The sequence below is a fragment of the Myiozetetes cayanensis genome, unplaced genomic scaffold (assembly GCF_022539395.1).
Source record: "Myiozetetes cayanensis isolate MyiCay16 unplaced genomic scaffold, myiCay2020 scf13, whole genome shotgun sequence".
In the NCBI taxonomy this organism is placed as follows: Eukaryota; Metazoa; Chordata; class Aves; order Passeriformes; family Tyrannidae; genus Myiozetetes; species Myiozetetes cayanensis.
In genome coordinates this window covers 11,294,535-11,307,078 of record NW_026086937.1, presented here as the reverse complement: position 1 = coordinate 11,307,078, position 12,544 = coordinate 11,294,535, and the positions used below count along the sequence as shown (strand labels likewise).

The window sequence follows — 12,544 nt, the reverse complement described above, 5'->3', positions numbered from 1 at the left end:
ATCATGTTAGAAGTCTTTTCCAACCTTAATGATTCCATGATTCCATGGGGAGGGGACCACTAGGGGACCATTGTGGTGATAACAGGTGTTTTGCATCCCAGCCGGCAGTGGAATGGCAAGGGCCCATGGACCAGCTGGACCCACTAGAAGTTTCAACCTGCCTGGGGGAGCAGCACACACTACCATAAGGGCTGCATTTCAAGGGCCTGTATTGTAACAGGACGGTGTGGCAGTGGCCATGGAGACACCCCCAGGGTCAGGAGGGGGGACACTTTACTGCTGCCCTGATGGAGCAGATGGTGATACACAGAAAAACTCAGCTAACACAGTCCCACAGCAGCCAGCTCTAAAGGGAGCCAAGCAAGCTCCTCCCCAACCCAGCGGTGGATTGCACAGGACACAGTCAGTGTCTCCATTGAGAAGTTCGCTGTGGTGTCAGCTCACTCTCCAAAAGCCATCTGCTGCTGCTGGATGGCTGAGCAATCCACTGTAACCAGCAATGCACTAAACCCAGTCCCACCAGCCTGTACAGGCTTTCTCTCAACACTATAAAACTCTCTTAGGAGTGGAAATCAAGCACAGCCCCTTTCCCTGCTGGGCCATTCCCCTGCTGCACACTATGAAGGAGTAAATAAACAGTTCTGGCACTGAGGGTGGACAAAGGCACTTTAATGGAGAGGTCACACATCAGCACCCAATGGCCCCATGACACAGTCCTGTGTCCCCTGTTGCCATGCAGGACCCAGCTCAGAGGAATGACCCATCATGTGCACCAGCGTAGAGCTGCTTGTGCCAGCACTACCTCCTGAGGTGCTGTGAGCAGCCAGCACTATGGCTGTGAGTGTGATCCTTGTCCCATGGCAGCAATCCTCAGGCAGCCTGATGCCACTGCAGCACACACAAAGGTGAGCTGGGCTCCTCTGTGGCTGTGCTACAGTTGGATGCAGGTGCTGGGGCACCCATTTGTGAATTGCAGAGCAGCTAGTGCTTGCTGACCCCCCCCCAGTGTGTGCTGCCAGCATTCCCACAGCCCAAGGGCTGTGAACAGGCAGGGGGACTGGGCACATACAGGAGGGCACTCAGGAGAGGAAGAAGAGCATAAAGCTTTGCCAAGCAGAACAGGAACAGGCTACTTGCCAGCTGGTGAAGGATGCGTGAGGGTATTGAGGACCAGGGATGGGCTGCAGCAGGAGCAGCCCCAACATGCTCCAGGTGCCCAGGGCCACAAGCACAGGGGCCTCTCCCAGCCCCTGCAGACACTTCACACCCATCGTCTCACTCCTCTAACTCCCCCTGCAGCAGGTTCAGTGCAAGCCCCTCAGCACCCCATGGTCCTGAGGCAGGGGGCTGCAGGCAGGGACACGGACACGGCACGGTCAGCACCAGCGTGCAGTGAGGGCTGGGGGGCTGCCCCTACGCCCCCTGATGCCAGCACACTTCCCCATGACTCTCCTGGCTGGAAGTGCAGGAGGGCTGCAGGAGGATGCCGGGAGCAGGGTGCCGGCTATGCTCTGGCGTACCCTGCCTGCAGGCAGGGAGGGCAGCTGGGACGCGGCTGAGACACTCAGGGTGTATCAGTCTGTCAGCAGCCCAACCCCGCGGGGAGCCTTGCCCGGGCACAGGCGAGTGACAGCAGAAGGACACGGAGCTCTCCCGGGGCGAAGGTGCTCGCTCGGCACGGTCTGACGGCTCACACTGCCTGTCCAGGCAGGGGCAGGGGGAAGGCAAGGCAGGGGCAGAGGATGGGGAAGAGGGGCTGGGCAGGTGTGAGGGCAGCAGGCAACACGAGAGCAGAAGCACTGCAGGGAAGGATGCAAGCTGAATGATGGGGAGGTCCTGTTATTTAGGGTAAGCACCATCATTATCCCTGGCCCAAGGGATCCGTCTCAGCACCTCTCACCCCAGTTGCCTGATCCTGGGCAGGGAATGAGCACAGAGGCTGCACTGGAGGCAGGAGGGGCTGGGGATAGAGGGCAGCCACAGGAGATCACCCAGGGGGATGTCCTGCTGCAGAGCAGGGACAGGGCAAAGCAGAGCAGGACAGCGGTCAGTACATGCAGCACACAGGGTGATGCTGTCCCATCCCAGTCAGCAAGGGCAGCTGATGCAGAGTCACTGTCATGTCCCTTGGCCCCACAGAGAGGGGATGCCACACAAGCACCTCTCCCCCCAGGGTCTGTCAGACATTCAGGCTTCATTCGGCGCCTTCATCCTCATAAGCACGACGTGGCTCTTCTTCCTACAGCCGTAGACCACCAATGCCACCAGAGCAGCAAGCAGGGCCACACACACCAGCACAATGACTGCCACCACTACCCCGCTCTGTATGCGTGTCAGCCCAAACTGCCCTCTCTCCTCCTCCTCCTTCTCCCTCTCCTCCTCCACCCATGGGGAGATTGGCAGCCCCGCAGGGGGCTCCATCCAGGCGCCCTCTGGTGATGCTGCCTCAGAGCTGTGAGCAGGAAGCTGGGTGCTGGGATGGGGGGAGGCAGTGGGGGAATGGGTGGTGAGGAACTGGTCCCGTGGCAGCTCAGCGATGGGGGTGCCCAGCAGAGCAGGAGGCTGGGCACACAGCGGGGGTGTCTCACCCACCTTGTGGGGGTTGTCTACTAGCCAGCCCTGCAGGGGCAGGATGCCCTTGTCACAGCACCAGGAGTTGTTGTGCAGCCTCACCTCTCGCAGGGTAGTCAGGGGGGAGAAGATGCCAGCAGGCAGGTACTCCAGGCCATTGAAATGCAGCTGCAGGTGTTGCAGACCAGGGGTGGCCCTGAAGAGGCCCCGCGGCAGTGCCTGCAGCTGGTTGTGGTGCAGGGAGATGTTCTGCAGCTTGGGCAGCCCCTCCAGCATCCGGGCATCCAGGCGGCGCAGGGCATTGGAGTGCAGCGACAGCTCCAGCAGCTCCCCCAAGCCCTGGAAAGCCCCCGGTGCCACCGACCGCAGCCGGTTCTTGCTGAGAACCAGGAGCTGCAGCTGGGTGAGATTGCTGAAGACGGCAGTAGGGAGGCTGGAAAGCTCATTCTCGTAGAGCCACAGCTCCCGCAGGTTGGGCATGGGCCCAAAGGCACTGGGGGAGATATCCCGCAGGCGGTTGACATGCAGGGTGATCTTGGCAAGAGAGTGCAGGGGCAAGAAGATGCCACTCGGCAGAGTGGTGAGAAGGTTATTGGACAGGTAGAGCTTCTGCAGGTTGCTGTTGTGCACAAAGAGCTCCGGGGACAGTGTCTCCAGCTGGTTCTGGTGCAGCCCCAGCTCCTGTAGCTCTGGCAGCCCATCAAAGGTTCCTGCTGGGATCTGCCGGAGCCGGTTCTCATAGAGCCGCAGCACCTGCAGCCGTGCCAGCCGCTCGAAGGCCCGGGGCGGCAGGCAGTCGATGTTGTTCCTCGCCAGGTTGAGCTTGGTGAGGCTGGTGAGCTGGTCGAACACCCCCTCCTGCAGCTCCTGCAGGTTGTTCCCGTGCAGCTGCAGCTCCTTAAGGTTGCTTAGGTGGGTGAAGTGGGAAGGCTCAACCTGGAGGATCTGGTTACTGGAGAGGAGTAGAGACTCCAGCTTGTCCAGAGGTTCAAAGACCTGCACAGGGAGCTCCTGCAACTTGTTGCTGGCCAGGCTGAGATAGCGCAGGTCAGGCAGGTGCTGGAAGGCCCCGGGGCTTATGTGGGACAGGTTGTTCTTCTCGATGCGCAGCCCAATGAGCAGGGAGGCGTTGCTGAAGGACGCGTCACCCAGCTTGGTGATGCGCGTGTTGATGATCTGAAGGGTCATGGCATTCTCAGGGATGGGGATGGGGACCGTGGTGATGTTGGCACCAGAGCATTCCACCTGGCCACTGCGGACACACTGGCACTGCTCTGGGCACTGGGCACTGGCCAGCTGGATGCCCACCAGCAGCAGTAGCCACCACTGCCAATCTCCCTGCTCCATTGGGCCTGCAAAAACAAAGGTGGGGGGTTCAGCCCCTGCAATTTCCCAGCTCCCAAGACCACTGCCAGGGAGCTGGGGGGTTCTTTGTCCCTGGAAAAAGCCACCAAGTCTGTGGCCATGCTGTCCCCAGCATGGCAGTGAGGCAGAGGAGAGCAGGTGAGGAAGGTTGGGAGCAGGCAGGGCTTGGCACAGCCCAAGCAGGAGTGCAAAGTGAGACAGGGCTGGGGGCCACAGTGCCTGGCTGCCATACCATGGCTATTAGCCACATCCTTGGCATCCTACCTCTCCTGGCTCCTTTGGCAGCCGGGAGCATGGTTTCATGTTTTACGGAGTGTGATGAGCTGCTACCAGCAGCACTGGCCTCTTGGCATGACCAAACAACCCAGACCTTCACTAGATCCAGCCTAGGGCATCTGCAGCCACACAGGACCCAGGGTGCTGGGTGCTCCCCCCAGCATCCATGAGTACCCTTCCAGCTCTGCCTTGGCAGCGAGCAGCTCTGAGCGCCTGTTGCAGAGCCAAGAGCAGTGCCAGCACCCAACACCCAGACATGCTTTAGCTCCAGTCCTGCAGCAAGGGTCAACAGGACCCTTGCCAGCTCCTCAGCACAGGCTAGGTACAGGGGTGGCCCTCTTTTCACCCCATTCCCAGCAGAAAGTTTCAACCTTGGCTGATTTTTGCTGTGAGAACAAGGTGTCTGTTTGTGGGCACCTTTTGCAGGCTGGTCTCAGGGGCGGTGCTTAGGGAAGCAAGGGCTTTACAATGAAGTTTTCCATTCCCCCACAAGCACAGACACCATGGACACCCTCTCCTCCCTCCCTAGATTAAAGGAGCAGCCTTGTGCCAGGCTGGCACAGAGCAGCTCCCCTCTAACAGCTTTGAGGGCACAAGAGAGGGAAAAAGTCTTCAGCTCCAAGCACAGCTCAGCCAAACAGGCGAGTCCAGCAGCACAGGGGTGTGGCCACACTGCCCCAGCTGGCACAGCACCCCAGGGTGCTGGAGCACAGCCCCTGCCCCCCTCCCTGCACTCCCTCCAAGGAACATGCTTTCTCTCAGGCAGGGAGGGAGGAACCCTCCATAAGCCAGAAGAGTTTATGTTTCCCATATGGAAACACTCTGCATCCAAGAACAGCTTTGTTTATAGTGAGCCATTTATAAACTTCCCCAAAGGCTCAGCACATCAAAAACTGGGCTCATGTCACTCTCTGGTAATGCAGAGCAGAGAGCATCCATACTGGAGAGATCTTCAGGAAAGACAGCTGGAAACAATTGATCTCCCTTTTTCTTCTAGGGGCAAAAAATGTACAGACCAAGAGGCTGAATATTCCCTACTGCTCAGCCCCTCAGCATCCCACTGCTCCTAACATTAGCCCCCCAAAATGTTACTTTGCCTCCCTTAATTTTCTCTATTCGTCATTATTTGGGGTACATTGCCCATGTAACTCTCTCAGCTCCCACAGTGTCTAAGTGGTCTCCCTTTTTTTGGAGAAGCCTTGCAAGATAAACATCTCCATCAAATTAAAAGGTGCTGAACATGCAGATCCCACCAATGCACCACCAACCCTTGGAGCTGCCCTGGCAGTCACCCAGACCCGGGGCTGCTAGCAGAGAGGAGACTTACCCGAGTGTCCTGCAGCCACGAACGCCGAGTGAGCACAGCTCTGTGCTGGCAAGAGAGCTGAGTGTGGTTCATGCTTCCCCTCCCAGTATATAACCCGTCCAAATCAATGAATCAGCCCAGGGGCAGTGTTGAGTTAGGGAAAGCGCCGGAGCAGAGCTGCTTCCAACTCCTATTTCCTCAGTAGAGCAAGCATCTCAAGGATGGAGTTTCCCTCTCCTGAACCCCAGTCCTCTTCTTTGAAGACAAGAAGACAGCCCCATGAACATGCTGCTCATGTCAGCCAGTGTAGCAGCTTGCCCCCAGGAAACCCCCTGGTCCCCGGTGGGATAGCTGTGTGCCCTTCACTGGTACTCTTCACACCAGAGCTGCTCCATGGCATCACCTCGGCCCACACATAGCAGTTGTCTCCCCATCTATGGCTCCTGCAAGTGTCAGGACCTCCTGCCCAGGGCTGCTGCCACAGGCAGACTCCCAGTACACTGACCCTGCCCATGCCACAGCTCTCATTCCCCCCTACAGCCACAGGTACAAACAGGCCAGGAACCCCTGAGCACACACTCCAGGTTCTGTCCCTGTGAGCACCTCAACCAGCCCTGCCAGGAAGCAGGCACCACGCCAGGGCCAGTGGCTGTGCAGGTGCCAGCCAGGGGTAAGGCTGCTTCAGAGAGCCCTCAGCCCAACCCAGAGCACTTCCCACTAGCCATGAGGAACACCTGGGCACTTAGGAATATACATTGCAGGCATCCCTGCAACTCCAGAGCAGCACACACTGCCATCTCCCAGGGGCTGCCTCTGCTCTGAACCCTCAGCAGTCCCGACACAGAGGTGATGGAACCTGGCACACAGGGGTGTTTGTGAAGCATCCAAGCCATCCCATCCACTTGTTCAGGGGCACCTGATGCCATCCCTACCCTTCCCCCTCCAGCCCACATGGGTACATGAGGGTGCCCTTGGTCCCCACCACCTAGGCCAGGTCTCCCCACCTTGCCCACCTCTCCAGGGCAGTCCCAGTCCAGCAGCTAACAGGAGCGGATATTCTGGAGAAAGCAGCTAAGGAGAGTCAGCATACGTGGCCCCTTTGGGCTTCCTGGAGCCAGAGCAGTCCCATGCTAACCACGGGGCAGCTGGAACTTGCCTGACCACATCTAATCCTGTCTGAGCCCACCCATGTTTCCTCAGTTGCAGCAGCCGCTGCTCAGGTCCCAGCTGGTGCTGACAAGCTGCTCAAGATGGGAACAGCATGGCGCTGCTGCCAGAGAAGGGGGAGGAAGGCGGCCTCCATCCCCACACCGCAGCATGTCATGCTGTGAGGAGTGGGAGGGTGCAGGGCAGTGGAAGGGACAGCGATCCTGTTCAGAGAGGGGACTAGACCCGGATAAACAGAAAACTGCAAGGATGGAGAGCAGAGTTCCCAGTCTTGGAGGGAGGAGACCGGGATCGTGGGAAGATGGTAGGGAGTGGGACCTCAGCCAGAGGCAACTGCGACGACTGCCATAGCCCTGGCTGCCATAGGTCATGCTGGATGGCCATGGACCCCTTCCCGGCTGGAGACTGAGCACAGAGGCTGAAACAACTCCCTGGCCGTGCTCCCTGCCTGCTCCGGAGCAAAACCCAGACATTTCGGCACAGAGAAAGGGCATTTCAAAAACACCACCCCCCAAGTGCTCTAGCTCACACTCTATTGACACAGCAGATTTTCCCAGAACTATGATTCCCAAAATAATCTCCCCGCTTCCTTGACAGCAGTGCAGCTGGAGGTCAATGCTTGGGAGCTGCCCACTCCCTGCAGTCCAGGCATGAGTGGGGCTCTGGCGGCCTTATCGCAGCCTTATCGGGCTCTGTCTGCCCACTGCCAGCACTGCTGGGCTCCTGCCCACTCTGACTCACCCAGAAGCACACAGTTTTTCAGCAAGGCAACACAAACCAAATCCCAGCACTTCCGATGCCCAAGCCCAATTTGACAGAGGAATGTCAGATTCATCTCCTTCCAAGCAGTGCTGCCCCAGGGATTCAGTGGTGGGTAACCTCAAACACCCTGTCCCAAGATGGGGGTGATCAGATTATGGTCCCTACTGCCACGCAGAGTGCCCAGAGTTTTGGAGAAGTCCAGTTAACAGCCCTAACAAAAACCCACCAGCCTCTATCTGGGCCTGGGGAATGTGGCTCTGGCTGGGAAGCATGACTTATTTTCAAGACATTCCTAAAAAGAAAGGCACAAGCCTGTGCACAAGTCCTGCAGCCACTCCCACTCCAGGAGGTGAGCGCATGAGAGCTTGCCCCAGGCTACTCACAAGACAGAGAAGCAGAGGGTGTGAGAACAGCACAGACACACCCCACACATCTAGAGGGGAGAGGAAGCTTGGGAGACAACATAAGGATGTGACTGAGGGTGAGATTAGCATTTTGCAGGGGGAGGCTACTCCACATATCCACACAGCACTGGATGGAGTGAAGCAAGTCTCATGCTGGGGGAAAGCCCCATTCCAGCATTGCTCTGCAGACCTTTCCCACCTCCAGCCACACCAGCCAGAGGCTGAACTCCCCTGACCAAGCTTGGGATGCTGTGGAGCCACTGCCAAATCCCTGGACCTCCAAGGAGGCTACGGAGCCCCAGAAGAGCAGTGTCACTTATTACTAGGGAGGTCTGCCTTGCTACAGGACAGCATGCCAGTCCTGTGTCTGTCTGTCCATGCTGACATTGCTCCAGCACATCTCCACGGCGAGGGTGGCGGATGCGGCAAAGCCGAGCAGCTCTGAATCACCGAGGGACTCAAGACTGCTTGGAAAAATTCATGTAATCGCTAAAATTAGTAGCTTGTGGGCTTGGCTGGGAGAGCGCATTGTTCATCTGCCAAGCAGCTGAGCACACTCATCCAGTCCCCACAGCCCCCGCTCCCCCATCAGCCCCTGCTCCCTGCACACCTCTAGCTCCTGGATGAATTGGCACCCTTGGTGGGATGGAACATCCCCAGGCCCCACCACCTCCCACAGTGCAGTGCTGGGATCCCCCCAGGTTACTTTACACTGCTGCAAAGTGTCAGCCCTGTTACAAGAAATCCCCATGTTGGCCCCTGGTGCTCACAGAGCTGGCCTGGGGCAGCAGGCCAAATTCTGCTGAAGTGGAGGAGAGGGTGGAGGGCTGGGCTAGGGGCCACGGAGGGGATCCTTCCCATGTTCCAGCATAGTGGAACACCTCTGGGTCTGAGCCCTGCAGCAGGACCCACAGGCTCAAGCCAGAGCTGAGGGGTGAGGAAAGGGGCATCAGTCCCTCAGGGACTGGTGCTCTGGCCCCCCTACCCCTTAGAGAAGCACCAGTAGCCCCTACCTCACCCTGTGCCCACCCTAATCCCTTGAGGAACCCAAACCAGAGAGCTCCTCAATAGAGGCAATGATCCAACCCCAGTGGCATGTTCAGCCTTCTGCTCAGGGAATGCAGGGCCAGATGATGCCCTCTCTGCATCTGCCCCAAGGGCTGGGGACATCCTGCCTTCCCTGGGAAAGTGTTTATGCAAAATGGGAGCTTTGGGAGGGAGTAGCAGCCCTGGTCCCTCCAGGATGGTCACAGGGATGGCCATCAGGATAACCTCCATCCAACCACCAGCATCAGGCACACCACAACCCTCCTGGAGCTCAAGGGAAATGGTATTTAGGATCTCAGCACTAGTGGGGCTCACCCCACCAGCAGAACCATCTCCTCCAGGCCCTGGCCCGAGCGAGAGCAGAATCACGCAGGGCTTGGCGCAGGCTCAGGGCAGCACTAGGCTGGAAGGAATGTGGGGCTCAAAGCCAAGTCTGCCTGGAGAGATAATCCGAAGTGGAAAGAACTTGTCCGATAGGCTCTGGGAGAGGGGGGAAGGACCGGCTGGAGCAGGAGGCGATGGTGTGGGGCTCGTGCACTGTGAGGTGTTTGCTGGACCAGCTTCACTTTATTATCCATCTCTGTAAAGCCCCTCCAGGCACCAGCAAGGGTCCCAGGGACCTCTTCCCAACATCCGTAGGGGGAAGGGACCCTATCTCTCCCCAGGGGAAGACAGCAGAGGAGCGTTCAGCAGGCTGCAGAACTGCTGCCAGCCATCACTGGCTCTCTGCCCCAAGCTTTTTCCACCGAGAGAGACATAAAGATACAGCTGGAAGCCTGGCACATCAGTCCTACAGCAGAGATTGCACAAGAGAGGCTGAGCCCAGTGGGGGAGCAGTAGGGGATGGCTCTGGGTGCTGCTGGAACAGCAGCCCCTCACCCTAAAGTGAAGTGGGACTGGCACCCTATGGCCCAAGCAAGAGGCTGTGCCAGGGTTTATCCATTCATAAACACCCAGAAGAGAAGGGAATGGGGATCCAGACCTTGGTTACAAAAATGGAAGCATGACACCTCCTTAGCTTGTCCGTTCCTAGAAGGGACAAAGCAGGAGCTTCAGGGCCCCTGACTCTTGTGAGAGTCTGTAAACACTCACAGCTCCAGCCTTGTCCAGAGGGTATGTGCCTTTGGCTGCATCTCCTCCCCGCTCCTCTGTTATCCATAGGAAATGCTCCGATATCAGGGCTGCCGAATCAGCAGTCCCAGGCAAGACCTGCTGGTCAAAGGCCTGGAGGAGACACAGTCAATGTTCCGTAATGTCAGGCAGGAATTCCCAGGGCTCCTGCCTCTAAGCCAGCAGTCACACGAACCCCTAAAGCACTGCTGAGTGACTTCTCCAAGCACACCTGCCATCACCCAGCTTCTCTTTGTCACCAGGAGAGGGAAGATCCAAGGTGCAGGCTCTGATCCTGCTGCTGAGTGCTGGAGGGCTGAGCTGCATTTCCCAGGCAACTGCCTGAGCTCACTGCCCTCTGCAAGCAGTGGCAAGGGCCCTCCAGCAGTTCCTGGGCTCACAGGAACAGAGGTGAGATGGAAAGGACAGGGACACCAGGGACACAAGCAAAGGATGGCTTAGAAGGATCCTGCAGTGGCTGGGAAACAGGCAGAGCTGCCAGCACTTAAGACAAGCAAAGCAGAATGGCTTTTGTAGTGACATCAGGCTGGAAACACAGTGCATACTCCCATGACTTGGCACAGGACAGTTCAGAGCTCCCACTGCTCCTGGATTTCCTAAATACAGCCACTGTATGCAGATGGGCTTTGCAGTCACCCTCTCCCCAGTAGCCAGGACCCGCTGAACCAGGGATTAGGTACCTCCAGCTCTTCCAGCCCACTGTCTCCTGGTGGCAAAGGCTGGGCAGTAGATCATGGAGGCCTGGGCTGTAGGGACAGAGAAAAACCTTGCCCATTCAATGGCAAGGGATTAGTGCCTTGAGGCAGCAGCCAGGCAAGGCTGCCCAGAGAGGGTCTGAAGAGCAGCTGCAGTTTCCCCAAGAACCCCCTGCTACCTTTCTGCCTGCCACAGCTGCCCCATGCTGACCTTTTTCCTTCTCCGGGAAGAACAGAGATAGGGTACAAATAAGGATATCCTTAGATTTTTCAGGCCAGGGAATTTTTCAGGAAGGGCTGAGCTCTGCTGGGCAAGAGACAATGAATCACAGGCAATCAAAACAGGACACTTCAGAGGAAGAGTTAGTAAAACACCCCAGGCACTCATTGCTCCAGCCTTTTGTTTCCTGATGACTTCACTTCCCCGTCTGGCTCAAGCATGGGGAAAGCCCGATGACAGCATGTGAAGAGGAATCATCCTCCTCTTAAAACTTGCCTGTATGCAGCCGCCTGCCAGAGCCCGCACGTACCAGAGCTGGAGTTCACTGACTTCATGTGGGAGCCAAGGAGCAGCGTGGGGGCCCAGCTGGCCTCTCTGAAGGGCTGGGGTGGCCAGAGGAGGGTTCAGAAAAACAGCAGCTGGTGCTGCCCCACAGCCCTCCTCAAGGTCAGACATCAGGGTATCCTACACCCACATGGCGAGCAAACAGGTGCTTTTCCTTAGAAATCAGATACTGTGCATGCCTGGAGCCAGGAGAACACTTCCTTCTCCAAGAAGAATGATCACCAGCATGGCTTGTAGAACCATTTCCTTGCTAGTCCTGATTATACTGATCTCCTGCTGCTGGAAGCAGATGCCTGCGTGGCACCATATGACAGTGCTGGAGCTGACACAACACTAAGTGGTCATTACAGCTGTCCAGCAAGAACCTAAATTTGTAACAACTGTTTCCTTTTGAACACCAGCATGCAACCACCCAGAGCCACCACCAAGACAGCATCCTCTTGGTTTTGTTCTTCTCTCAAATGTATTGCAATAAAAATTCTGGACCATCTGTTTTCTGAATCCAGTCACAGTTTGCTTTGCACCAGCTGTAGTGACTGGCATTTCTGCTTCTTTAGAGATGGTTCTAACTTCCATTTATCCAGGCTTACTAAATTTTGTTAAACCTCACAGCAAGACAATGGTCATTTCACACCACAGAGTCACATTACCTCCTTTCACAGCCTGGAAGAGGAACTCAAGCCCAGCAGCAGAATGCCCTGACACAAAGCAGTAATACTTTATTCTCACTGCCTAGAGTAACACACAGAAGAGAACCAGCCACAAATCTGCAGGAAATGCAAGCTTTCTTCACCTCAGGTCTGTATTGTACCATTTTAAGGCCATCCAGGAAAGCCCTCAATAGTTAGAAAGTCAGTACAACTAAAAAAGGAATCCTGGAGTACAGGCTCTCTGGTCCAAGTAGCCAGGGAACCACATCCAAAGGTTTTTAAGCACAACATCAGAGCTTTTAAGAACAAGCTAAGTCACATAATTAGGATAAAAAGCTAATAGTTAAATCCAAGAGCTACCAAAGCACAGGCAGTCTGACAGCTACCAGTCTACTTACAAACTAAAGTATTTATATAATCCAAATAATAATAAGCATTTTGGTATAAAGACCAAACCTCACATTATTGCCTCATAGTTGCCTTTGCATATCAACACTTGCAAGGCCTGGAAGTCAGGGAGTAGCACTAAGTAATAAGGTAAAAAATAGCCAGACTGAAAATGCTTCTGCACACTCCAAGCTGATGGAGTTGTGTATGTTCGCCAG

At 56.4% G+C, this 12,544-nt stretch overlaps 1 protein-coding gene across 1 annotated transcript; it reads right to left on the bottom strand.

Annotated features, from left to right (window-relative positions):
• Nucleotides 1-648: 648 nt before the first annotated feature.
• On the bottom strand, nucleotides 649-5,582 carry LOC126636288 (leucine-rich repeat-containing protein 15-like). The gene is made up of 2 exons (XM_050308310.1): nucleotides 5,540-5,582; nucleotides 649-3,923 (listed from the first exon to the last, which is right to left on the bottom strand). The coding sequence occupies exon 2, from the start codon at nucleotides 3,916-3,918 to the stop codon at nucleotides 2,188-2,190; it is 1,731 nt and encodes a 576-aa protein (XP_050164267.1). The 5' UTR covers nucleotides 3,919-3,923; nucleotides 5,540-5,582; the 3' UTR covers nucleotides 649-2,187.
• Nucleotides 5,583-12,544: the final 6,962 nt, after the last annotated feature.

Excerpts from the sequence above, each read along its gene's own strand:
- LOC126636288 (XM_050308310.1), bottom strand. The coding sequence starts at position 3,918 with ATGGAGCAGGGAGATTGGCAGTGGTGGCTACTGCTGCTGGTGGGCATC.